The 27,856-nt window shown below is 32.2% G+C and overlaps 1 protein-coding gene across 3 annotated transcripts; it reads right to left on the reverse strand.

Annotated features, from left to right (window-relative positions):
* Positions 1-17,332: 17,332 nt before the first annotated feature.
* LOC134718615 (zinc finger protein ZFP2-like) lies at positions 17,333-27,505 on the reverse strand. 3 transcript variants are annotated; one of them, XM_063581250.1, is made up of 4 exons: positions 27,452-27,505; positions 26,075-26,131; positions 20,502-21,606; positions 17,333-18,542 (listed from the first exon to the last, which is right to left on the reverse strand). In XM_063581250.1, the coding sequence occupies exons 2-4, from the start codon at positions 26,099-26,101 to the stop codon at positions 17,344-17,346; spliced, it is 2,331 nt and encodes a 776-aa protein (XP_063437320.1). In that variant the 5' UTR covers positions 26,102-26,131; positions 27,452-27,505; the 3' UTR covers positions 17,333-17,343. The 3 variants fall into 3 exon arrangements, with proteins under 3 accessions (XP_063437320.1, XP_063437318.1, XP_063437319.1); XM_063581248.1 differs by having other exon boundaries at positions 27,415-27,505; XM_063581249.1 differs by having other exon boundaries at positions 27,267-27,499.
* Positions 27,506-27,856: the final 351 nt, after the last annotated feature.

The raw sequence follows: 27,856 nt of genomic DNA on the forward strand, positions 1-27,856 counted from the left end.
AGTTTATCATATTTAATTTAAATACCTTCATAATAAATATATAAACATTATACGCACTGATTAGTGTACTGAACTGGTCGCATTGTTTTTGTAACGTTAACATGAAATAGAAGCCGGGGAACCTTTCTATAACATTACAATGATTACAGAATGTCAGAATTACTGGGATTCCATGCTAAAACAAATGTGATAATCCTGTAACTAAAATAATAGAGGGTCCGGAGGGGGAGGGAATTTGTTTTTATATTCTTCTAAATTGTTTGGGCATTTTTTTAGATATATTAAGAAGATGTGGTATGGGTGCCAATGAAACAACTCTCCATTCATGTAACAATTTATAAAAGTAAGCCATATTATAAGTCAAAGTACGACCTTTATAAACACGGAGCCTTGGCTCACACTGAACATTAAGATATGAAGGTCCCTAAAAATTACCTACATGTATGTCAAACCATTCAAACAGGATAATCTCTTTTCTTTCAACTCATATTTGAAAATAACGCTTCTTTTGTTTTTAAAATACTTATACACATAATTTACTATTATTTTTTTCTATTAATTCATATTCTTCATTTTTGAGGTCAGTCTCGTATTACATATATAATTATAATTATTTTTATTTTTTTAAATTATTCTTTATACTTTTGCATCCAATTTAATGAATTCTCTATTATTTACTTTTTTGTTCTTTTTCTATATTCCTAAAATTGTATTTCCGTTATAATCTATTCTACAAAAAATGCATATAACCCGTCCCCAACTCAACCAAGACCCTTACACCAGTTATACTTTCATACTGCTCTGGTTATTTTTGTTTTGAGGATGTTTTTTTTTATGCTGATGCGTCTAGAAAGCACGGCTCTTTTGTATAATATTCGTTATCGTCCCAAATATGCATGATATATATTCGTCACTTGTCACTATATATCGCCATTTATCAAAATTCTCAAGAATTTCTTATCTATTATAGGTGAATCCAGTGATTTTCTTTTCTAAAAAGGGGGGGTCACAACCCCCGGAACTCGGACTCGTACTGAGAGTAGTTGTCTGAAACAACATTACGATACACTTATATATATAAAGTGGTATAATATGTATACTGTGGCCTTTATATGCCTTTTCGTGTTTTTTTCGTTGAGCTGCACTGTCCTCCTGTCGTGTACATGTTTATTCCGCGTTTGTCTTTACTTCATATGTTCGTAGTCTTCAATCAAGAAATAGCTTTCATAAACACCTATCGATAAAAAAGATAAGTATACATTAACTATGCTAGTATTATATTTAAAAAAAAAAACCAACAAAATATTTTTATAGGGAAGGAGACAACTCAATTATTCATGTTTATCATGTTTTCTTGTAAATATCTCTACAAATGAAATACTTTGTCAACAATATTTGTCAAGAATTCGTGAAATTCAATTGTATTTTACTGTATTAGTAATCAGACAGCATTAAATAAAACGTATGTTTTTTTCTTGATTGCAAGCTGAAGGACGCCTCCGGGTGCGGCAACTTCTCGCTACATTTAAGACCTGTTGGTGACCTTCTGCTGTAACAGTTTTTTTTTTCTATGGTCGGGTTGTTGTCTCTTGGATAGATAGATAGATAGATAGATACTTTATTCTCTAAAAACTAAATACAAGTTTACAGAGAAACATACACTAAATACATATACAATAGTTAAGGTAAACAAATACAGTAAGATATTTTAAAAGTAAAAAATTATAATTTACAAAGTCTGAATAATCTTTGAGTGCCCCTTGTCTTTTTTCTTTTTTCCTGCATTCGTTGTCAAACCATGATTTGTTCGATTTCCGTTTTTGTGTATTGAGATGAAATATTAATCCATATGACACAATTGCTTTCATTTTCTATAAGCTAGACATATTTTAAAATCTCATGTTTTTAACAAATTATTAGGCCGCCCGATCGTCTATTTAAATTTGAATCATAAGTTGAATCTGTTTTTCATCCAGGCAGGGATAGATGGTCGCAGTTGTCGGGTTTGGTTTCTTGGAGACATAATATATCTTATTTGGTTATAAGGTCAATAAAGTTACTTCGTGCTTGTCTTAATTTCGCATACATTTAAGCATAATATTTTTTAATTTCTAATTTCATATTCACGGCAGTTTATCTTACACTGTTTATGATTCAAAGTTCTTGTGGTTACGTTTGTACCTCCTGCGATTTCCTATGACGATGAGCTAGTTCTTAATCTCTTGTTCGGCCTACTTACAGTATCATTATTTTCCTTTGAGAAAGATTGGCTTTCCTCTATATTGTTTTTAGAATTATAAACTTTACCTTCGATAATTAATTTGTCCCGTATCAGACTAACTCTTTTCCCATTTCTTTTCGCGTCTTTCATGACAGGATATAATTTTCGTCTCCGTTCTTCTATTTCAATAGGAAATTGTAAGTTCATCCCAAACTGAGGTTTTTCTTTTAACTTTGGCCCTGCTTCTAAAACTTTTCGTAGGTCAGCAAAATATACGAATTTCACTACAATAAGTCTTGGTTTGCCCTTATTTTTGTCTGCCCTACCAAACCTATGGATATTTCCAAACTGTATATCTTTTTTAATTAAAAGTTCATTCGAAATGAAGTTCTGAATTGCGATTTTGGTGTCTTCCTTGGGTTTCTCCTCAATTCCGCTAAAAACAAGGTTATTTTGCATTTAACAAATTTCCGATTTCCATTCTCAATTTTATATTAACATTTAGATGCCGATGTGTTATTTAAAATGAGAAAAAATTGTCCCATGATTCACATTTTCATTATATAGATTTATAAGTCAATAACACTAAATCCATAGGTGTCCAGTAAGAATTATCCGAGTACTATATATATATATATTGGATATTGTCATCTATAATGAATAGAGTTATCTTTCTTTGTACTAATTATTTCCATGTCCAAGTGCATTTGCCCTTGGTCTCTTTTCTATTTTAGTGACTTGTATTATTTATTCCTTCAACTTGTTTTTATAGGTGGAACTCTGTTAGCAAACTATTTCCATCTCCATTTGATATGGTGAATTAAATTATTAAACTATTTTTGCTGGCATTCTAGCATAGCAGAGAAACTTTGAAAGAACAAATAACAATAACAATTGTTTTATGTTGTGACATTTTATATGATATATATATATTCTATGATATTATATTCTCTTCATGTGAATTGAAATTTTAATATTATCTTCATTATATGTTTTTGTGTTAAGAATCAGAATGTATTGTTTATTGTTGTCATTATGTCCCGTCAGGGGCCCTAAATTGGAAAATAAAGAACTTTGAACTTTGAACTTTGTATTGCATGCATTGCAAGTATTGCAGGGTTATCCTATAAACGATTTATTTAAGAATTGAATGCTTCTTTTTGTAAATTTATTGGGGTGTAAAAGCGTTGACCGAAGTACATTTTGTATGAAGCGCGGAAGCTTGACAAGCTTGTATGACACATGAAGTGGTTAACTAAAAGCAATCAACCTGATCAGATGATATCATCAAGAACTACTAGATTCATTATTGCGAAAAATGCAACACGTTGCGAAAAATGCAACAGGGTTATCATGGTAACCGTAATTATCGCAATAATTTAAACTCGCATTTTGATAAATTTGTAGTTGAATTAAACTGGATTTTCCTCAAAATCGCAATAATAAATGCACGCAATAATTTCTGAATTTACAAGATTAGTTCAAAAGGAATATCGATAGATGCTGGAAAATAAAATAACACTTTACAAATTGTGTTCGACAATGTTCGAAGCGCTTTTCTAAATAAACCTGTACCATGCAAGCTAACACCCGGCCATAATGTAAAGGTCAGCAATGCCTAAGTTACTGCATAAAAGAGGGACGAAAGATACCACCGTGACAGTCAAACTCGTAAATCTAAAACAAACTGACAACGCCATGGCTAAAAATGAAAAAGACAAACAGAAAACAATAGTACACATGACACAACATAGAAAACTAAAGAATAAACAACACGAATTCGAACCCCACTAAAAACTAGGGGTGATCTCAGGATGATGATCTTTATATACTGTTACTGTTACTGGTAATTTCCTCATCTCTCAGGAGCACTCCCAAAGGGATACATAGATTTTAAAGTATAGTCTAAGAAAGGATCTAAGAAAGGATATATATATATACAACTTACGTTAAACTGTACAGTTTCCCACCACCCTTGGCTATTGCGTATACTAAAAGCATTGTTCATTTGGCATACTTTAAGTCTATTTACACACTGTCTATAATATAACTTCTTATGTTTCATCTTTTAGGAGATAAGTTCTCCTCACATGTAGTCCATAACATAATGTCCTTGTTATTTGTTCAATATCAGTATAGTTGTCCTTTTTTAAGCGAATAGATGTTCTCACACTTTCACATGTAGAGTCAAGAATAAGTTTCATTAGTTGTCTATTATCAAGATCTTCGTATGTTCCTTTTTTAATGTTTTCTAGATAGCATTTTAGAGTGTTCAAGTGATTTCTTCGTACATCCTCTAATCTATCACATATCAATAAAAAATGTTCTAAATCTTCTGTATCATTTTGGCACATTTTACATTTTGCTGTTTCTTTATTATTACTAAACTTGGCTTTATTAACTTGTAAAGTATAAGTTCCTGTTAACAGTCTGGCTTTTACTTCAGCTTTTTTCACCTCAATATGACAGTTTGGTACAGATTTCCATATCTGATGAGCATTTTCTATAGCATATGACTGAATATTTAGTAGTTTCAAGGTTGACTTCTGTTGTTTCTCTTCTTGCCACTTAACATCCCAGTAGTGTATTATATGTTTCTTTACTGTTTTTTTCCATTTCAGAGTATCTAATTCATTCTCTAACAATGTTTCAATTTCTGGTAAACCATATTTCTCTAATCTCTGAATAACCTTAATAATGTAACTTTTACCATTGCGTTTTGCCATACTTAATTGTCTTTCTAAAATTTTGAATTCTAAAGTTTCTTTGTTGTGAAGGAGATTTCCTAGAAATGTTAATATCAATCGGTCTACTACAACCTCGACTGGCTTCACTCCTAGAAGTGAGTAAGTGGCAATATTTGCTGTCCTGTCTGGAAGACCCTGAATTTGTCTACATACTTTCAACTGTAGTCGCTCTAATTTCAGGATATCTGACTCAGTGAAATTCATTACTTCTATTCCATATAATGCTCGTGGTATGACATATGTTTTCCATATTTTATAGGCTACTATTGGAGACATGCCTTTCCTTGCATGTAGTCCAGGTCCAAGTAAAGCATACAGAGTTTTCCTTGCCAGTTTTAGTCGATCTTCAGTGTTCAGCTTGTTTTTACTATTTCGTATTAGTCCTAGATATTTTGTTTCACTCTTTTGGGTTATCTCATCTTTTCCAAGGTATACCGAGAAGTTACTTTGACATTTAGTGATCGGTACCAAATCTGACTTGTCTGGGTTTATAGTTACTATGTCTCTTTTTGTACAGTTTTCAACAATGTCTAATAATGCTTGTACTTCATGTTGGTTTTCTGCCAATACAGCTATGTCGTCAGCACACGTTGGGGCCATTTCTTTTATGTTTCCTATTTCAGCTCCAATTTCAGATCTTTCTAATGCTTTCAGTATATTGTTATTATATCTCTTATATAACATTGTTGACAATTTTGCTCCTTGTCTTACATCTTGTGTTACTTTCACTTCACCTGAGAGACTATTATTCCATTTCACTTGTATAGACATATTTCTATATAAATTACGTAAAAGTATCCAAATTCCACCACAAATTCCGTCATGATATAAGTTATTAAAAAGTATCTCATGATTGAGTTTATCAAAGGCCTTTTGGGCGTCAAGGGTAAGTAGAAAAAGTTCTCTCAAAAGTTCCTTATAACAGTCTGCTGTTTGTGTAACAATAAACGCTGTATTTAGTGATGATGCCTTTTCTGTGAAACCACGTTGTTATTTACTTTGTTTTGGAAGTAGAGTTGGTTCAATTCTGTCTTTTAATAGACTTTCAAGTACAGTTGAAAAAGTATTAGTAACTGTTATACCCCTGTAATTTTCTGAGTACATCTTGTCTTTGCCGGTTTTTGATACTGGAGTAACTGTTCCAGATTTAATTTTTTCTGGCACATCTAGATTGTCAAAGATTAAATTGATGATAATTACTATAAATGGTATAATCTCTTCTGGTCCATACTTGAAATGCTCTGAGCTAATTCCATTAACGTCTGGTGACTTTCCTGTTTTCATCTTAGAGATTGATGACTGGACCTCATCTACAGTTGCTCGTTCTATTGGTTGTAGATTTTCTTTTTCTATAGATTCAATGATTTCATTTTTGATCTTTACGAGGTTAAGTTTTTCTGCACCAGTCTCATTCTCAATGTCGTTATTAAAAAGTTCTGAGAAATAGTCCCTCCATCCATCTGAAATTTCCTCTAGGTTATCTAAGGCGTTTTTATTGAATACCATAATGTCAGGATTTGAAGTATCAGATCTTCGTTGGTTTTGAATTAATTTATGAAATAGTTTGTTATCACTTTGGCTTGATTTCATAATTTTTTCTGTAAGTGCTATTCTTTGCGAAGCATGTGCCCTACGTTATGCACTCCTTAATCGTCTTTTTGCAGTTTGCATTTCATTTTTGAGTTCGTAATTTTGCGTATCTTGCTTCCACATGTAGAAGGCTTCTTTAGATTTTCGAGAAGCATTGTTTATATCTTGGTTCCAAATACTTTTGCCTTTTGTTGTAACAACTGTTTGTTTTCTATACTTTGGGATAGAAAGGTTTCCTGCATGATGTAGGATATTCTCTAAATTTTCGATTGCTTCTGATGTTGTTTGAATTTCAGTTAGATCTATTTCTGTCAGTTTAGTTGTGATGGCTTCTTGGTATATTTGTTTATCACATTTTCTCCAATCAGGACGTTTAACTATTTTTGTTATTTGCCGTTTTTTTCTATTCAATGTTCCTACAACTTTCGCTATGACAATTGTGTGGTCAGAAACATTTAGAGGCTCCATGTCTGATATAGATACTGTGTACCTTATATTGTTCTCAGCTCTCTTGTGAAGAAAATAATATATCTGTGATTTAGATATTTTATTATGGTTATAGAATGTTGGTTTAATTGGATAGTTGTGTACCATTTCCAATTCGTTGTTGGTTAAAAATTGTTTTAAAATCATATCTCTTGATCTATTGTCTCTATGTAATGACGCATTTAAATCTCCACAAAGCATTATTTGATATTTTTCCTGATATTTTTCAATTATCTCTTCCAGCTGAGCTAGCATATCTTTATATTTCTCATCACAATTTTCATTTCCTGATGGCATGTAAACATTTATCAAGCATATTGGGTGCTCTTTCGTATTCACTGTTATGCGTTCATTTCCATCTGGCATATATTTCACTGCATTGTCAATGTCTTTTCTCCAGAACGTAGCCACCCCCCCCCCCCCCCATAACCTCTTCCACATATAATATCTGAAGTGTCGATATAGTCATCAACTGATTTTGCCTCTACTTCATGCATATTACTGACAGCATTCAGGTAATATTTCTCAGATGAATATAACCAATGTTCTTGAATACAAAAAAAATCACATCTCTTTAGTACTTGTTTCAAATAAAGTTCATTTGACTTAGCATTTTGTATATTTAATGTACCTATAGTGATTTCCTTTTTTGCGGATGATTCGAGGTTGAGGCTCGGCCGTGCTCTAAAAAAGAAGTAGAATCTCTTTGTTCTTGATTTCCTGAGTTTGAATTATTTTCAGTTACTTTTACACTTTGTATGTAAGTGTTTTGCTCACTTTCACTTGAGTCTGAATGTTTCTCTTTGGGTCTATCACAGTTTGATTTCAACTTGTGTGTATTGTTTTTAAGAAGTTCTCTTGGATATTTTCCTATCGGAATAACTCGTGGTTGTTGCGTTTTAACTTTCTCTAAATTTGGCAGTGTCATACTTTCTGGTGCTTTCACCTTACTTTGATTTAAAAATGTTGGTATCTGGTGGAAATCTCGTTTATTTTGCTGATGATATTTTTGGTGGTCATTTTGTCGCACATTTCCAAAATGATTTACCATAGGCATATTTGCTAGCTGTATACTACTATGTTGATTGTTCATTCTATAAGAATTCACTTGGTGCATGAGATTTTGTCCTTGAATATTACGTATTTCTTGTGGTTGTTGATATGGCCCTGGAAATCTCTGTGTCAATATTGGTATTTTGATTTCAATTGATATTGACCTTGCATGGGTATATGTGATTGTTGAAATGGAAATACCTTTGTTAATATAGGTCCCAACTGATTTTGTCCTGCAGCAGGCATTTTTGGCTGATTCATCATATAATTTTGGTTCTTGTTTTGAGTATTTTCTACATTTTGTACATATCTTTGTTGATTTATTAGTGGTTCTGTCTTGTGCTCAGTTATCAACGATTCATGATTTTGTAAGCTTGGCCGATAATTTTTCACTAATTTTTCATTGTTATTTTTACATGCACATTTACTCTCATGTTGTTCAAAGTTCGGTCTATTATCATGAAGTTTCATCATGTTTATTTCAGTTTTTAGATCTCTGATCTCCAGTTCATGCTCTAGTTTTATCTCATGAATGTCTAATTTATGCTGGAATTCCATAGTCATTGTTGTAAACTTGGCTGATATTGATTCTTCTAGCATTTGCAATTTAGTTTTTATAGTTTTTATAGCTTTTGTAAGGCAGAATTTTGCCATTGATGAATTTCATCTTTTTCTTTGCCTGTTGTTTGTTGTTTCCATTTACAGTGAATGAGGCTGATTGTATTTTCATAGTCCCTGTTTTGCTCCTCTAGCATGATAATTCTAGCTCTGCTAGCTGTGAGTTGTTGTTCTAATTCTATAGTTTCTTTCTTTTTCCATTTTTTGGCCTCGGTTTAAGGTTTATCGGGCTATGAGAAGGAGGGTCGCTTACGTGAGTGGGTAAGTTTTCATTTAGTTTATCTGGCCCCACTGTTTTCACTTTAGTTTCCTCTTCATTTATATCATTTACCAGTTGTTCTTGATTGTCTCGTTGATTATAGGATACATCTACTTCTGTTTTTGATTTTGATTCATTTTCTTGTTGTTGATTGCTATTGTTTATAGCTATGTGCACATTTTCTTCTTCTTCTTCTTCAATATTGAATGTTACATTTAGAGGTGTGTTTGTTCCCTTTCGGTCGTTCTCTAGTTCAAACTGTATAAAACTCTCATGTATAAAGTTATCTTCTAAGTTTTCACACAATGGGCAAGTATATGTCAGGTTGGTGTCTTCAGACTGTTTTTCAAATTCTTCTTCAGTGAGATTACTGCATTCTTTATGTAACCACATACAACATTTTGTACATTCAACAGAGTTCTCATTGTTGACATCATAAAAACATGCTGGACATTTGATATGATTAATTTGTGGGTCAATATTTTCTTGTTCCCTTTGTGTTTTATTAGTTTCAATTTCAGGCGTAGGAATGTTCTTTCTTCTACCTATTATTTGCAACTTGTTTGGATTTTCACATTTTAAATCATTATCTTCTGTATTATGGTTCTTACTACTATATTCAGTCACTGCCTGATTTGAAAGTACAAGCTCGCATATTTCTATTATCTTTTCATTGATTTGTTTCACATTTGCCATATCTATAGTCTTTATGATTTCTCGGAGGTCTTCACAAATAAATTGCTGGTATTGACGCCCATTGATATCCATTCTACTAGTAGTATTGAACATGTTGATTCTATACCATTGTCTACATTTAATATTCATATTTTCTTTCGGTCTAATTGAAAACGATTCCTCTACTATTGCTTTTCCAATTGTCTTATTGCTAGTTTTACTAGATTTGACAGTTTTATTGTATGTTTTATTCTGATGTTCATCATACTATTTGATTATAGCCCTGTTATATACTTCATATGCAGCTGGTGTAAACGACATCACCAAAGTACCTCTTTTAAGTTCGATTTCAACATCAAAATCTCTTTTCGCAGCATCTATCTTTTTAAGTAATGCTGTTCTTTCATTAAGTTTATATTTCATCGATGTTTCATTTCTAATGGGTGTGAATATCTCTTTGCGTACAATCGTTCTGTTTGTCTTCCGCACAGTAATGGGAGACGCCATATTTAAAAGTTTGACACTTCCGGTTTTGTATTTTAAAAGTTACTTCTCAATATATATATATTCTAGTGCGCTATTTACGAAGTGCTCATCAATAAAAGTTTTTAAAAACGATAAATGTCAAATATATACACTAAAAGCGAACACACAGGATTATCTACAGGTTTAGGATAAAAGCACCGGTAAAATTTTTTCAACCATGACGCATTTAAAACCTTAAAATGTCATTTGTTGCAGGAGGTTAAAACTCTAAAATGCACTACGAAGCGTGAGAAAGTGTGTAGGGTGAAACTGTACAGTTTTTTGTAAAACCTTTTGTGCTTTAAAACAACTAAAACTCTAAAAATATTGGGAGTGCTGTGCAGGTGAACCTTCTATACCGCTTTTTTTTAATCTTAAACCAAAAGAAACGAACAAACAATACCAAATCAATTCGTACGTGCCATATGATTAATTGCCGATAATATCTCAGATGATATCGGATATGTTCCATATGTCACAACAACAAGCCTGTTCCCGTTTCTAGAACTGGACCTACCCAATTAAACTATTTCCCGGGGTTGTAGTAATATGAGCAACACAACGAGTGCCACACGTTGGAAAGGTTCTGCTTACTCTTCTGGAGCACTTGAGATCACCCTCAGGTTATGGTTTTGTTTGTGTTGATTAATCTTTAGTTTTCTATGTTGCGTCTTGTGAATAATCATTTGTCTGTCTGGTTTTTTCAGTCTCTTTTAGCCATGGCGTTGCCAGTTGATTTCGATTTATGAGTTTGAATGTCCCTCTGGTATTTCACGACCCTCTTTTATACACTCGGCTTTAACTTTGAAGGTAATGAACTCTGGTTTAACCTTGAAGTGTATAAACTTTGCTTTAACCGTAAAGATTATGAACTTTATAAATTTGCTTTAACCTTGTAATGTATTTTCTTTAACAACGAAAGTAATAAACCCTGCTTAACCTTGATGGTTATGCTTATAATCTTTTGATTTTTTTTTAATCAACTTTTGAGCATAATTCTTATTGAAATACTATGTGTATTTCGAAGATATACATTATATGCGCTCAGATTAATATATAAAAAGCTATAAGAAAGTTAAGGCATTGTAAGGGGATGGGTACGACGTTTCAACCTAGGAAAAAAAGATGGAAAACGGCATTTATTTTTGAAATATAAGGACATCACAAACTGGTCAAAACATTTACTAAATTTTATCATCGGTATAAAGACATCATTCGTAAATATAGCTCAACATGCAGACTTCTTATACGTTCAGGTATTTCACATCCAATTTTTTATGGAAATATTCTTTATAAAGCACAAAGGTGTCAGTATTCACCTCATAAACTTACAAAACCTTTGAATAGACTTATTAAGAAGGGATATAATTACGATACTGTTGCCAAGTCATTAAAGATTGCATATTTTGGCGTTAATATTAAGTCACTGATAAGGTCTTTGCGTCGGAACTAAACACATTTATTCTAAAATCAGTTGTTGGCATGACACGGGTTATGTTCTTCTCATATATGTTATGATGGTATGATACTAAACCCCTTACGGGAAGGATTGTGCCTGATGTTCATATGATGAAATCATAATCTTTCAGTCAGTTTAATTGAAGTCTGGAGCTGGCATGTCAGTTTACTGCTAGTAGTCTATTGTTATTTATGCATTATTGTCATTTTGTTTACCTTTTTACATTGGTTAGAGGTATAGGAGGAGGGTTGAGATCTCACAAACATGTTTAACCCCACCGCATTTTTGCGCCTGTCCCAAGTCAGGAGCCTCTGGCCTTTGTTAGTCTTGTATTATTTAAATTTTAGTTTCTTGTGTACAATTTGGAAATTAGTATGGCGTTCATTATCACTGAACTAGTATATATTTGTTTAGGGGCCAGCTGAAGGACGCCTCCGGGTGCGGGAATTTCTCGCTACATTGAAGACCTGTTGGTGACCTTCTGCTGTTGTTTTTTTATTTGGTCGGGTTGTTGTCTCTTTGACAAATTCCCCATTTCCTTTCTCAATTTTACATAATTATAACAAGACATCATGAACATGTACATATCTGACATGTCTGATTTGTCTTTAGAAATGGAAACAAGAAATACATAGCATCTCAGAGTTCAACATTTCAACTTGTTGCTTATGATATGATCTTTTTAATTTTAATGCCAAATTAGATTTTTTATCCAATTTCATGGTCCATTGAACATGGAAAATGATAGTGCCAGTGGGGCATCCGTGTACTTAGGATACATTCTTGTTTTGTGTTGTTTTGTGTTGTTTTGTTGCTGCCCCATAAACAATTTTCATTTCTCTACAATATATACCACGCTGTGGTAATTAAAACTGATAAAATAAATCATAACTTCAACATTTTTAATAAAGATTATGTATAAAACAATCAATGGAAGAATTAATTCGAATAACATAAATACAATATACAAATAACAGGTAATTACAATATACAATTAACAGGTAACAATATTATACAATATACAATTTATTAACAGGTAACAATATACAGTTTGTGGGAATGTTGTTATTTATCACCATAGTAACAGTATGGACAGATCAGCCATATTCTTTTCTTTCAAAATATAAGAAAACTATTATTTTACTAAACGAACTGTCAGAAAATAACAGCTACTTCATCAACCATGAATTTAACTTGCTTTAAGGATTTTTGCTGCTCATTTTCAAAATATTTAACATTTTATAAAACTAGTATATATTTATAGGGTATAAATTGAGGAAGCAAAAAAGCAAAACAAATATGGGCGTCAATGTGCTTATTTTCGAGATATTAGCCATTGAAATTTTGGCGGGAAAATGTTCTCTCTTAATTTTTCATTGCTTTATCATTGACCAGTTAAAGTTCTCAAAAACTATTAAAAAATAAATAAGATTTTATAAGACTTTAACAAATGGCTAAAAATTATACATGTAAAAGATTTATAAAAAGAAAAATAGGGGTTCATGGGCAATTTTTTTTAAGGCATTTACATGGATAAAACCAGAGGATTTCGAAAATCTGACAAAAATTCCAAAACATGACAAGCAAACATCCTTAATACAATTAAAAAATAATTAAAATAAACCCTTTAAAACAAGTTTACTGGTACAAGCAAATAAAAAGTTCTTGTCTACGTCTCAATTAGTTTCTGTTAATGTAACTATCAAATCTGTTGTTTTTTTTTCATTAAAGGGGACACAACTTAAAAAATTGCAGTTGTAATTAAAAGAATTGTCTCCCCTTAATCATCTCCCCTTACCCAAGTAAGGCGAGATGATTAAGGAGAGATGTCCTCCTTCATTAACAAAAATATCTCCACTTAGGCTCTTACCAAAGTCTATCCCCATCATTTATGATTTGAAAAATGATCTCCCCTTACCAAAGTCTATCCCCATCATTTATGATTTGAAAAGTTATCTCCCCTTACCAAAGTTTATCAACCTTCATTAACAAAAATTATCTTCCCTTACAAAGGTATCTTCGCTTCAATATGTGCTTTAATTATAAATAATAAATTTAAAATGGAATGTGAAGTCATTATCACCATAAATATCTAAGTTCAGCCAGTTATAACATATATGAGGGAGGGTAGGAGGGGTCCTGATCCCGAAATCCCTAGCTTTAAAACACGAAATCCTGGCCTTAAAACAACATGCATTCCCAAGGTCCCAAAATTCCAAAAATGAATTCCCGGATCACCAAAGGGTCAATCCCGAAATCCCAAGCTCAACTACACCCGATCCCAGGGTCCCAATAAAGGTCCTATCCCCACTCATATATACATTTTTACAATACTGTGGATTCATTTATTTTCGTGGATATCAATTTTCTTGGAATGCTATAAACTTGCACATTTGTAGACATTTGATTTCGTGGTTTTGTCAATCTCTGTATGCAAAGCCTATTGAAAATATGTTATTCGTTGAACATTTGAATTCGTGGTTCATCAGTACCTACGAAATCCACGAAAATTGGTATCCGACGAATAATAATGAATCCACAGTAAAATATAGTATCAATTACTTTAAGAATACAATTCAAGTACATTGATTATGTGATAGTCAATTAAGTTAGTCATTGTTTGTGACAATCAAATCACAGATTGATGGCAGGAAATATAAATGTGCAATATTGTCATGAATGAGAATGAGATATCCATTTTATGAAATTATAAGAGTAAAAAAAAAATCATGAAATACATTGTAAATATAAAATAAAATATACAAAATAAGTTCAATTATAAAACATTTGATTCAAAAGAAAGTTAAAAAGAAAAATATACATACATATATATATATATCATGGAATGTACAAGTTAAGTCTCGATTCCAAAAAACTCATTTGTTTTTGTGTCAAAAGAAAATAAATGGGCAGGGTTTCCGCTGGCGGTCGCCATTTTCGCAATTTGCGAAAAAATAATAATTGTGGCGATTAAAATTCGTCATTTGCGAAAGAATTTGGCGAAAGAAATATACATAACGATTTATTTTCAGCCATCTTGTTTATTTACTTTTTTCGAGTTTCTCTGACTTTACCGATCAGACAATACTCGGAATTCACCTTGAACTCGTTAAGATTTTGACAGAAAATCAATAATCAGCTGATTGCATTTATAGATATGATCAGCTACTGACATCAAAGGACTAATTAATAAAGGTGTTGATTGTATGATATGGTTAAATGGCTTCTGTCACATGTCACAAAATGGATTTATAACCGCGTTGCGACGCACGTGTTAGAAGCAAAATTTTTACGCTTCCTCTCCTTCTTTTAATGATAGTCCAGAAAAGAAAACTTGTTATGACGAAAAATGCTCAAAAGCAAGGAAGGTCTCTGATTTAAAACTTTATCATTTAACTTTCATATAGATCTTTGATTTGAGTGGGTACTTTGAAGTTGTTTCAGTAACACACGTGTTTCAAGCATATAGTTTGACTTTTTTACGATGGTCTAGAAGTAGAAAAGAAAACTGTCGTTATGAAATAATCTATTCAAAAGGTCGGCATGAGAGTAACCCTTCAATGTAATGACTACACCTTGCAACAGGGGTCAACTTCAAGTGATAAGGTGTTTTGTTTTGTTGTAAAAATCACTTCTTTTTTAAGGAGGGGGGACTTGAAAAAATGTAAAATTTAAAAAAAAAATATATTTGTGTTACTTGGCGAAAAAAATAATAGAGTGGCGAAAAATATATTGTTTTGGCGAAAGAGGTGGCGAAAAAAATAATTGACCCAGGGGAAACCCTGAATGGGGAATGTGTCCATAGGGACTCAGATGATGCCCCCTGCTAGCATATAATGTTATAAAGGAAAATTCAGAGAAAACATAATGAATTGCTTATACATTGTAAATAAAAAAAAATCTACAAATTAAGTTAAATTATAAAACATATTTAATTGAAAAGAAAGTTAGAAAATAAATAGATATATATGTATATGATGGAATGTACAACATGTACAAGTTTAGTCTACATGGTCTAGATTCCAAAAATAGTAATTAATTTAGGCGTAAAAGGATATTAAATGCACTCATTTGTTTATGTCAATACAAATTTTTTTTAAATATTCTGTCATTCTAAAGGGGCACTAGCTACCATGGCTACAAGATATATAAAAAATCTAAAGCTGACTATGTGGTATGGGCTTTGCTCATTGTTGAAAGCCACACAATGACCTATTCAGGGATCTCCATGGATGAAAATTGAACCATGGAGGAACTTTCACCATCATAAACCATATCTACGCCGTACAGTGTAGCGCGATCGAAAGTATTTCATTCCTCCACATAAGGATAGGTGAACATGCTAATTCATTGCTTATTTAAATTATATTTATATGAATTTTCATTATAAATACTATATATAGAAGTATATATATTTTCCATAATTGCCGTTTGTAACTCTTCAAAGGACATGTACAAGCCCTCATGCCCCCTCCCTTTCCCTTAGAATGACCAATAACTATCACAAAGGTCACCATGTAGTTTTCTTGCTATTTTTGGTAATTTTTTAACATTAAAAGTCAAACAAAGGTCATTTGATTGATTGATGTGATCCACAAAAAATCTTTCTTATACAGGTAAAAACAATGATTTACATATATTTTTAATCTATAACAGGAAACTAAACAGACCTAGAATAATCCAAATATACGAGTCCAATTTCTATTTCTATTTATGTACATATATATGATCATTGGAAGTCTTCGGAGGTCAACTACATAGTAATTAGATGGCGTCAAGACTAAGATATTATCCAGCCAATGACCTGTAAATTGTTTATTTTATACTTTATAATTTGGATAAATGTTTTACATGGTAATAAATCAAATACAAGAATTTAAATCAAATCGGTCAACATGAATTTGACAGCTAGTGCCCCTAGAATAAATAATAAGTACACTAGTTTTGAGTGTCCTCTGTTTTAGAGACATTTCAAACATGATGGACTAATAATGGAGCATCTGATAACATCCTAACAAGACAACATACATCACAGTTTAAACTTTATAAGGGAGCTACCATTGGATTTTTATGGGGGGGGGGAAATTTGAAAAAAAGGCAGGACAGGATTTTGAGTGAAAAAAAAAAGGCAGGATGAGTAACTTGGCTAAAAAAAAAAGGCAGGATGACAATTGTTGTAAAAAAGTCAGGATAAGTTAAGCATGTTAAGAAAAAAAAGTCAGGACCAAATAGACTGAAAAATAAAAAGGCAGGACAGAGATTACAAATAAAAAAAAAGGCAGGACACAATTTTTCATCCTAGCCCCCCCATAAAAATCAAATGGTAGCTCCCTAATACTATGTGGACATAGAGGTATGTCTTGTGTTAATGTATCTGGATAGCAAAATACAAATGTTAGAGTAAAAAGGACAAATCTAACCACATTTAACAATATACATTGCAGTTTGCAGCTTATACTAAAAAAACAGCATCAATTTAAATAATTGTAAAAAATGTAAAGATTGATTTCAACTTAATCTAGAATTTTGAAATTAACTATATACATCACAGTTTGCAGCTAACATCAATCTAAATAATTTTATACAATGTAAAGATTAAATTCAACATAATTTGAGAAATTTGAACAAATATTTTTTAAAATAGTTAAAAAAATATAGTTTAGCTCCCTTTTTCATTTTTCACTATAATTTCATCCATTTTTGTTTTTCTTCATATTGATATTTTTTTCCGTTTCAATTTAGGTTTAGCATTTTCATCATCCTCTTTAATTTGTCTCTTTTTTCTGCGTGACCTAATTGAACTTATTTCATCAGGACAAGAATCACTTTTGATATGTTGTTCTTTTTCTTCTTTTTTCTCTTCTTCTGTTGTAGTCGTCTTTATTATTTTCCTCCTCTTTTCTTGACTCCCTTCATTTTCTTTCAATTTCTTTTTCTCTTCTTCTGTCTTCTTTATTGTTTTCTTCCTCTTTTCTTGACTCTCTTTATTTTCTTTCAATTTGTTTTTCTCTTCTGTCCTTTCATGCATTTCTCTGTGTCTTTTAATTTGGTCACTCCTTCTAAATTCCTTCCCACAAATTTCACATTCATAAACCGTCCCAGTCCCGTGTTGGAATTTAACATGTCTCTTTAAATAATACTGTAAACTAAACTGTAAACCACATTCCTTACACGTGTATGTCTTATCTTTGGTGTGTGTTTTCCTGTGTACATTTAATACACAAGAATGAGCGAACGTTTTATTACAAATCTCACACTTATATGGGCGAGCCCCTGTGTGTATGACCTTGTGATTCTGCAGGGATCTTTGATTGACAAACGTTTTATGACAAATATCACACTCTTCTATTCCTTCACCTGTATGAATGTTTTCATGATAATTTAAATAACTTTCCGTTACAAATCGTTTTCCACAGACCTGACACTCAAAATCCTTGGCACTTTCGTCATGACTTTTAGCATGTGTTTTGATATAATTTTTTCGATAATATTTTTGACATATATCACACTCAACCAGTTCCGATTTCTGTTTCTGTCTGGTTGTCAATCCATTACTTTTGTTGAGCGGAGAAAGATTATGTTTTTCATTGATATGAACCTTCAGATATCTGTTCTGTGTATAAACCTTATGACAGAAATGACATTGGAATGTCCCTGGAGCATGGGATCTTTCATGTGCCTTTACCGATTTCTCTGTTTTATAACTTTGACCACAAATCTTACAAGAGAAAAGCCTATCCTTATTGTGTGACTGGATGTGATTATTTAAATGATCTTTCCTGATGAATCCTTTCCCACAAATATCACAGCTGAAGTTAGTCTCACCATTGTGTTTCTGTAGGTGGATAGCCAACTTATATTTCTGCATAAATGTAATACCACAGATGTGGCAGACATGTGGACGGTCACCTAAAAGTAGAAAATACATATATATATGTAAACCTGTGTACTCATATGAGACAGACATGTGGACGGTCACCTAAAAATAGAAAATACACATATATATGTAAACCTGTGTACTCATATGAGACAGACATGTGGACGGTCACCTAAAAGTAGAAAATACACATATATATGTAAACCTGTGTACTCATATGAGACAGACATGTGGATGGTCACCTAAAAATAGAAAACACACATATATATGTAAACCTGTGTACTCATATGAGACAGACATGTGGACAGACACCTAAAAGTAGAAAATACACATATATATTTAAACCTGTGTACTCATATGAGACAGACATGTGGACGGTCACCTAAAAATAGAAAACACACATATATATGTAAACATGTGTACTCATATGAGACAGACATGTGGACAGTCACCTAAAAGTAGAAAATACACATATATATGTAAACCTGTGTACTCATATGAGACAGACATGTGGACGGTCACCTAAAAATAGAAAACACACATATATATGTAAACCTGTGTACTCATATGAGACAGACATGTGGACAGACACCTAAAAATAGAAAACACACATATATATGTAAACCTGTGTACTTAGATGAGACAGACATGTGGACGGTCACCTAAAAAAAGAAAATACACATATACATATGTAAACCTGTGTACTCAGATGTGGCAGACATGTGGACACTCACCTAAAAATAGAAAATACACATATATATATATATGTAAACCTGTGTACTCATATGTGGCAGACATGTGGACGGTCACCTAAAAATAGAAAATACACATATATATATGTAAACCTATGTGGACAGTCACCTAAAAATAGAAAACACACATATATATATGTAAACCTGTGTACTCATATGAGACAGACATGTGGACGGTCACCTAAAAATAAAAATACAAATATATATGTAAACCTGTGTCCTCAGATGTGACAGACATGTAGACAGTCATCTAAAAATAGAAAATACACATACATATGAAAACCTGTGTACTCAATACTCAGATGAGACAGACATGTGGACGGTAACCTAAAAATAGAAAATACACATATATATCTACCTGTGTACTCAGATGAGACAGACATGTAGATGGTCACCTAAAAATAGAAAATACACATATAAACATATGTTTGCCTGTGTACACAGTTGTGACAAAACAAATGGATGGTCACTTAAAATAAGAAAATACACATTATATATATGTTTGCATGTATATACAGATGTTACAAATGTGTGGACAGTATGCACGTGTACACAAATGTTAAAAACATGTAGACAGCCGTAAAAACAGTCCTTTAATTACACACTGATTACCACATAAATGACAAAAAGCATTGATCAGAATTAAAATAAGATATAAGTCCATAATATGCTTCGTTAGAGATAAAACTCTTGGATTTTTTTTTAATTTGGGGGGAATACTTATAATAATACATGTATCTCTGGATATATCTACATTTATTTTTCTCCATCTGACGAGTTAAGCCTTCTCCAACTGATTTGTATAGTTTGTTCTTATGTTGTACTGTTATACCACTGTCCCAGGTTAGGGGAGGGTTAGGATCCCGCTAACATGTTTTACCCCGCCACAGTATTTATGTATGTGCATGTCCCAAGTCAGGAGCCTGTAAATCAGTGGTTGAAGTTTGTTTATGTTTTACATATTTGTTTTTCATTCATTTTTTTATATAAATAAGGCTGTTTGTTTTCTCGTTGGAAATGTTTTACATTGTCTTATCCAGGCCTTTTATAGCTGACTATGCGGTATGGGCTTTGCTCATTGTTGAAGGCCGTACGGTGACCCATAGTTGTTAATGTCAGTGTCATTTTGGTCTCTTGTGGAGAGTTGTCTCATTGGCAATCATACCACACCTTTTTTTTATATTTGATAAAGAACACGATTTCTATTTCTCAAATCTAAAATATAAATACAAATCCTACCTGTATGAACTTTCTCATGTTCTGCCAGACTACACTTTGTAACAAAGTCTTTGGGGCATGCTCCACACTTATATGGTCTTTCTCCAGTGTGTATTCTGACATGGTTCTGCACACATAAGAGATAATCGAATGTCTTCTTACACACCGTACACTTATACAGTCTGTAAACCTTCCTTGACCTTTTACCTACATATTTATTTAAATGTGATATTTTTTCGTATGTATAAAGGCTAGACTCATCATCAGTTGGTTCTAATTTAATTTCTTCTCCTTTTTCCAGTTCTTGGCCACTCTGAGCCTCTCTGCTTTTATCATTGTCTCTGTCTATTTCTTGTCCATTTCTGACTGTATTCCTACTAAGAATCAGTTCTGAGGTACCAGACTGTTCTAAGTAATCTACAATTTCCTTTTTTATTTCATCTGGATCAGTTAAAGCATCAGATGACATTTCAGCAGTTTTGGAAGATTGTTTACTCAGTGTAAATGGTTCATTTAGGACAGCTTTTGCTGATGTCTTTGTCAAATTTTCGTTACTACATTGTAAAATGTTTTGATTTCTTGGTTGGAATGATTTATTTGTCAAGATCTGTAAAGTGTTTTCATTTGTAGTTTGGTTTAATGTATTTGTCAAGCATATTGTTGCAGGATTTGAACTAGAATATGCATTTGTTGTGGTCGTAGAATTTTCTAAACTATCTTGGTTCAAAGTATTAAACATTTTTTCACTAAAAGTAGACTTTTTATAGGTATCTTGCTTTTTTGATTGAATAACTGGCCCTGTTACCATGGCACCTGATTTTGTTTCTATAGTGAACTGTCCTGTTACTATAGACACTAGTTCTTTTGCCATAGCAACTGGTTCTCTTTTTAAAGTAATTGGCTCTGTTTTTGCAGTATCTCCTTCTGTTTCCACAGTGACTTTTTTAATAACTTCTGTTTCCACAGTGTTTTGTTCCATAACCTCTGTTTTCATGTTATCTATAACAGTTACCAAAGAATTGAAATTCAAATCTAGCAGATCTGGGTCATTTTTATGTTTGACTTCCAAGTCATGGATTTTCTCTGCTTCATTGAGAAGCATTTTACAAGTTTTAAGGATTTGATCCTACAAATTAAAAAAAACAACATTATCAGTATAATTTTTATATCATGGCTACTTTGCAATATAAAACATTATCAGTGTAATTTTTATATCATGGCTTGTGTACAATTTGGAAATTAGTATGGCGTTCATTATCACTGAACTAGTATATATTTGTTTAGGGGCCAGCTGAAGGACGCCTCTGGGTGCGGGAATTTCTCGCTACATTGAAGACCTGTTGGTGACCTTCTGCTGTTGTTTTTTATTTTGGTCGGGTTGTTGTCTCTTTGACACATTCTCCATTTCCATTCTCAATTTTATTCTTTGCAATATAAAACATTATCAGTGTAATTTTTATATCATGGCTTCTTTGCAATATAAAACATTATCAGTGTAATCTTTATATCATGGCTTCTTTGCAATTTAAAACATTATCAGTGTAATCTTTATATCATAGCTTCTTTGCAATAAAAAACATAATCAGTGTAATCTTTATGTCATGGCTTCTTTGCAATATAAAACATTATCGCTATTTTGTGCATTTTTCCTTTGATTTTTTTTTGTGATAATTTTCATATCATGCTTCTCGCTTGAGATGAAAAAATTATCAATAGAAACTAAGGAGGCACGTGGCGTTACTAAGGAAATTGACATGAAATTGACAACGTCGTCCTAGGTAAAATAGCGATAAACAGATTATCATTGGTCATCTCAACTCGGTTGCTTTTCTCACTTTCGCTGTACCAGCTCAAGCTAGAAAACCAATCTCGTTGAAATGACCAACGATAATCTATAATTATCAGTGTAATCTTTATATCATGGCTTCTTTGCAATATAAAACATTACCAGTGTAATCTTTATATCATGGCTTCTTTGCAATATAAAACATTATCAGTGTAATCTTTATATCATGGCTTCTTTGCAATATAAAACATTATCAGTGTAATCTTTATATCATGGCTTCTTTGCAATATAAAACATTATCAGTGTAATCTTTATACCATGGCTTCTTTGCAATATAAAACATTATCAGTGTAATCTTTATATCATGGCTTCTTTGCAATATAAAACATTATCAGTGTAATCTTTATATCATGGCTTCTTTGCAATATAAAAAATTATCAGTGTAATTTTTATATCACAGCTTCTTTGCAATATAAAACATTACCAGTGTAATCTTTATATCATGGCTTCTTTGCAATATAAAATATTATCACTGTTATTTTTATATCATGGCTTCTTTGCAATATAAAACATTATCAGTGTAATCTTTATATCATGGCTTCTTTGCAATATAAAACATCATCAGTGTTATTTTTTATATCATGGCTTCTTGAAAAGATTAAACAATTATTGACTTGAATCAGTTAATGCTAGTCGACATTATTTCTAACCAAATTTTCAATAATTCTTCCAATAATCTCAATTCAATATTCACTGTCAAGTTTCGATTCTATTTGCCATAGATAGGGAATTGTGCAATATACATGATATAAATACAAATCATTGTGTAAGTTCAATTAAAACAATGATCAGAACTGTGTTCTCTCTCTCTCTTATTGGTAAGGTTTATGTTTAACTGTGTTCTCTCTCTCTTATTTGTTAGGTTTATGTTTAACTGTGTTCTCTCTCTCTTATTGGTTAGGTTTGTGTTTAACTGTGTTCTCTCTCTCTCTTATTGGTAAGGTTTATGTTTAACTGTGTTCTCTCTCTCTTATTTGTTAGGTTTATGTTTAACTGTGTTCTCTCTCTCTTATTGGTTAGGTTTATGTTTAACTGTGTTCTCTCTCTCTCTCTCTTATTGGTTAGGTTTGTGTTTAACTGTGTTCTCGCTCTCTCTTATTGGTTAGGTTTATGTTTAACTGTATTCTCTCTCTCTCTTATTGTTTAGGTTTATGTTTAACTGTGTTCTCTCTCTCTTATTGGTTAGGTTTATGTTTAACTGTGTTCTCTCGCTCTCTCTTATTGTTTAGGTTTATGTTTAACTGTGTTCTCTCTCTCTTATTGGTTAGGTTTATGTTTAACTGTGTTCTCTCTCTCTCTTATTGGTTAGGTTTATGTTTAACTGTGTTCTCTCTCTCTCTTATTGGTTAGGTTTATGTTTAACTGTGTTCTCTCTCTCTCTTATTGTTTAGGTTTATGTTTAACTGTGTTCTCTCTCTCTTATTGTTTAGGTTTATGTTTAACTGTGTTCTCTCTCTCTCTCTCTTATTGTTTAGGTTTATGTTTAACTGTGTTCTCTCTCTCTCTCTCTTATTGTTTAGGTTTATGTTTAACTGTGTTCTCTCTCTCTCTCTCTTATTGTTTAGGTTTATGTTTAACTGTGTTCTCTCTCTCTTATTTGTTAGGTTTATGTTTAACTGTGTTCTCTCTCTCTCTCTCTTTCTTATTGGTTAGGTTTATGTTTAACTGTGTTCTCGCTCTCTCTTATTGTTTAGGTTTATGTTTAACTGTGTTCTCTCTCTCTTATTTGTTAGGTTTATGTTTAACTGTGTTCTCTCTCTCTCTCTCTTTCTTATTGGTAAGGTTTATGTTTAACTGTGTTCTCTCTCTCTCTTATTGGTTAGGTTTATGTTTAACTGTGTTCTCGCTCTCTCTTATTGTTTAGGTTTATGTTTAACAGTGTTCTCTCTCTCTTATTGGTTAGGTTGATGTTTAACTGTGTTCTCGCTCTCTCTTATTGGTTAGGTTTATGTTTAACTGTGTTCTCTCTCTCTTATTGTTTAGGTTTATGTTTAACAGTGTTCTCTCTCTCTTATTGGTTAGGTTTATGTTTAACTGTGTTCTCTCTCTCTTATTGTTAAGGTTTATGTTTAACTGTGTTCTCTCTCTCTCTTATTGGTTAGGTTTATGTTTAACTGTGTTCTCGCTCTCTCTTATTGGTTAGGTTTATGTTTAACTGTGTTCTCTCTCTCTTATTTGTTAGGTTTATGTTTAACTGTGTTCTCTCTCTCTCTCTCTTTCTTATTGGTAAGGTTTATGTTTAACTGTGTTCTCGCTCTCTCTTATTGTTTAGGTTTATGTTTAACTGTGTTCTCTCTCTCTTATTTGTTAGGTTTATGTTTAACTGTGTTCTCTCTCTCTCTCTCTTTCTTATTGGTTAGGTTTATGTTTAACTGTGTTCTCTCTCTCTTATTGGTTAGGTTTATGTTTAACTGTGTTCTCTCTCTCTTATTTGTTAGGTTTATGTTTAACTGTGTTCTCTCGCTCTCTCTTATTGTTTAGGTTTATGTTTAACTGTGTTCTCTCTATCTTATTGTTTAGGTTTATGTTTAACTGTGTTCTCTCTCTCTTATTGGTTAGGTTTATGTTTAACAGTGTTCTCTCTCTCTCTTATTGTTTAGGTTTATGTTTAACTGTGTTCTCGCTCTCTCTTATTGGTTAGGTTTATGTTTAACTGTGTTCTCGCTCTCTCTTATTGTTTAGGTTTATGTTTAACTGTGTTCTCTCTCTCTTATTTGTTAGGTTTATGTTTAACTGTGTTCTCTCTCTCTCTCTCTTTCTTATTGGTAAGGTTTATGTTTAACTGTGTTCTCGCTCTCTCTTATTGGTTAGGTTTATGTTTAACTGTGTTCTCTCTCTCTTTCTTATTGGTAAGGTTTATGTTTAACTGTGTTCTCTCTCTCTCTTATTGGTTAGGTTTATGTTTAACTGTGTTCTCTCTCTCTTATTTGTTAGGTTTATGTTTAACTGTGTTCTCTCGCTCTCTCTTATTGTTTAGGTTTATGTTTAACTGTGTTCTCTCTCTCTTATTGTTTAGGTTTATGTTTAACTGTGTTCTCTCTCTCTTATTGGTTAGGTTTATGTTTAACAGTGTTCTCTCTCTCTCTTATTGTTTAGGTTTATGTTTAACTGTGTTCTCTCTCTCTCTTATTGGTTAGGTTTATGTTTAACTGTGTTCTCTCTCTCTCTTATTGGTTAGGTTTATGTTTAACTGTGTTCTCTCTCTCTTATTGGTTAGGTTTGTGTTTAACTGTGTTAGCTCTCTCTTATTGGTTAGGTTTATGTTTAACTGTATTCTCTCTCTCTCTTATTGTTTAGGTTTATGTTTAACTGTGTTCTCTCTCTCTCTCTCTTTCTTATTGGTTAGGTTTATGTTTAACTGTGTTCTCTCTCTCTCTTATTGGTTAGGTTTATGTTAAACTGTGTTCTCTCTCTCTCTCTTATTGGTTAATTTTATGTTTAACTGTGTTCTCTCTCTCTTATTGGTTAGGTTTATGTTTAACAGTGTTCTCTCTCTCTCTCTCTCTTATTGGTTAGGTTTATGTTTAACAGTGTTCTCTCTCTCTCTCGCTCTTATTGGTTAGGTTTATGTTTAACTGTGTTCTCTCTCTCTCTCTTATTGGTTAGGTTTATGTTAAACTGTGTTCTCTCTCTCTCTTATTGGTTAATTTTATGTTTAACTGTGTTCTCTCTCTCTTATTGATTAGGTTTATGTTTGTCATACACTTATTCAGAATACTGTGCCTGCACTGACTGCTTGTAAGATTACCTGAACTTTATCTGTAATTATGTCCATTCTTTCTGTCAAATCTGTTCTTCTGTTGACCTAAAACACCACAATAAATTATAAACACTGTCAAACATTCAAACATATTATCCACATTGATCTGTGTCCACACTTGTTATAATAACAAAGAGTGTTGACATATCATCATTGTTGACAAAATATTTAAAGTAATCTGAATTTAATGTCACGTAATTGTTCTAATAGGTCATAGAGACTAAAATAATCTGAATTTAATGTCATGTAATTGTTCTAATAGGTCATAGAGACTAAAATAATAAATTATATTGCAGTAAAATATTTCTTATCACTGTCGGACTCACCACTGCCAAAATGGTTGAGTCCCTGGACACGCCTTCAAAATTCTTAGTGAGAACCCCGAGTTTGTATGTTACTATTATTACTATAATAGATTATTTTTTTTGATTTACAATTCATTCATTTTTTACTAATTACAAGTCAACTTTACAAGGCAAGAGATCACTATGGAGTGTGGAAACAAAATTCAGCTAGAACTCCACATGCACTTGTTTCTATCCATGGGAAGACCCACGTTGATACTGGGTCTTCCCATCGATGATATAAACAAGTGCCTGTGTAGGACTTATCTGTGTTTGTAAAAATGTTATATTGAAATAATTATGATGTCTTGAAAGGCTGTTTCATTATTTTTCTGCAACGCATTTCTACCAAGGCCTCAAAGCAAAAAAAATAAGATAGCCAGTCCTTATTACTTAGACAAATATGGGTACAAAGTCCCCTATTACCATGATAACAGAAGAAAAGTCAATCAAAAAATCAATCCGGAAAATGAACTCAAAATCGTTCAAATTTTTTTGTTGTCGCTTTTTTTATTCCTGCATTTGCACAGAAAGCAGAAATCTACTGCCTTTTTCCAAGTATCTAAGTTACAAAAAATTAATTCATACAGACTTCGTCCCCATTTACAGGTAATGCCTGCCTCATATTAGTCATGACAGTGTGTTTTTTCAGTTACCATGGATACTGGTTATTTTTTTATTTATTTAAATTGTCAGTAAAATGTATAAATAATTGATGACCTGTGTAATATGAGATTCAAATAGTTTGACTATATTTTTTTTATTTTGCAAATTTAAGTGCTGTTAGTTTAATTTTTTACAATCATGACAATTATACATATTATATATATATATACCGATTTACGTCTGCCTAATGCCTTGGTTCTCTTTCACTTTGACTTTTAGTTTCAGCAGTTCAGTATTCATGAATAACGACATGACATTGACAAACACCGAAAAAAAAAGAAGGAAACGACTTTTTCTAAAAAAAATTTGCTCATTTACCATATAGTTAAAATATATTGCCTTATACATATCCTACATGTTATGATTTTTCATGCCATTTTCTTATTTTGCTCGAAAAGCAACACAGCCGTTTACAACAATGAAAATAAAATAACAAACCGGGTAAGACACACTCGCCCCAAATTTCTACTGACTCGCCCCCATTTTCTATCAAGTAAAGTAAGTTAGTAAAGTAAAATTGTATTTTGATCTTTCATTTTTCCAGTACATGGTTAGTAATTCCAGTCTTAAAAAAGTGTTTTTTTGGTGAACATTAGCATTTTTGAGATGTCACATGCAGTCTGCACGGAGATACCAAATATATTTATAACTTTGTCTGTGTTTATAAGCATGTTTAGTTTTCCTATTGCTTCAACAATTTCAGTTTCTGATAGTGGTCCTTTGATTCATGTTTTCATATATAAGGTCAATGGCGTTAGTT

This window comes from Mytilus trossulus, chromosome 5 (genome assembly GCF_036588685.1).
Source record: "Mytilus trossulus isolate FHL-02 chromosome 5, PNRI_Mtr1.1.1.hap1, whole genome shotgun sequence".
Lineage (NCBI taxonomy): Eukaryota > Metazoa > Mollusca > Bivalvia > Mytilida > Mytilidae > Mytilus > Mytilus trossulus.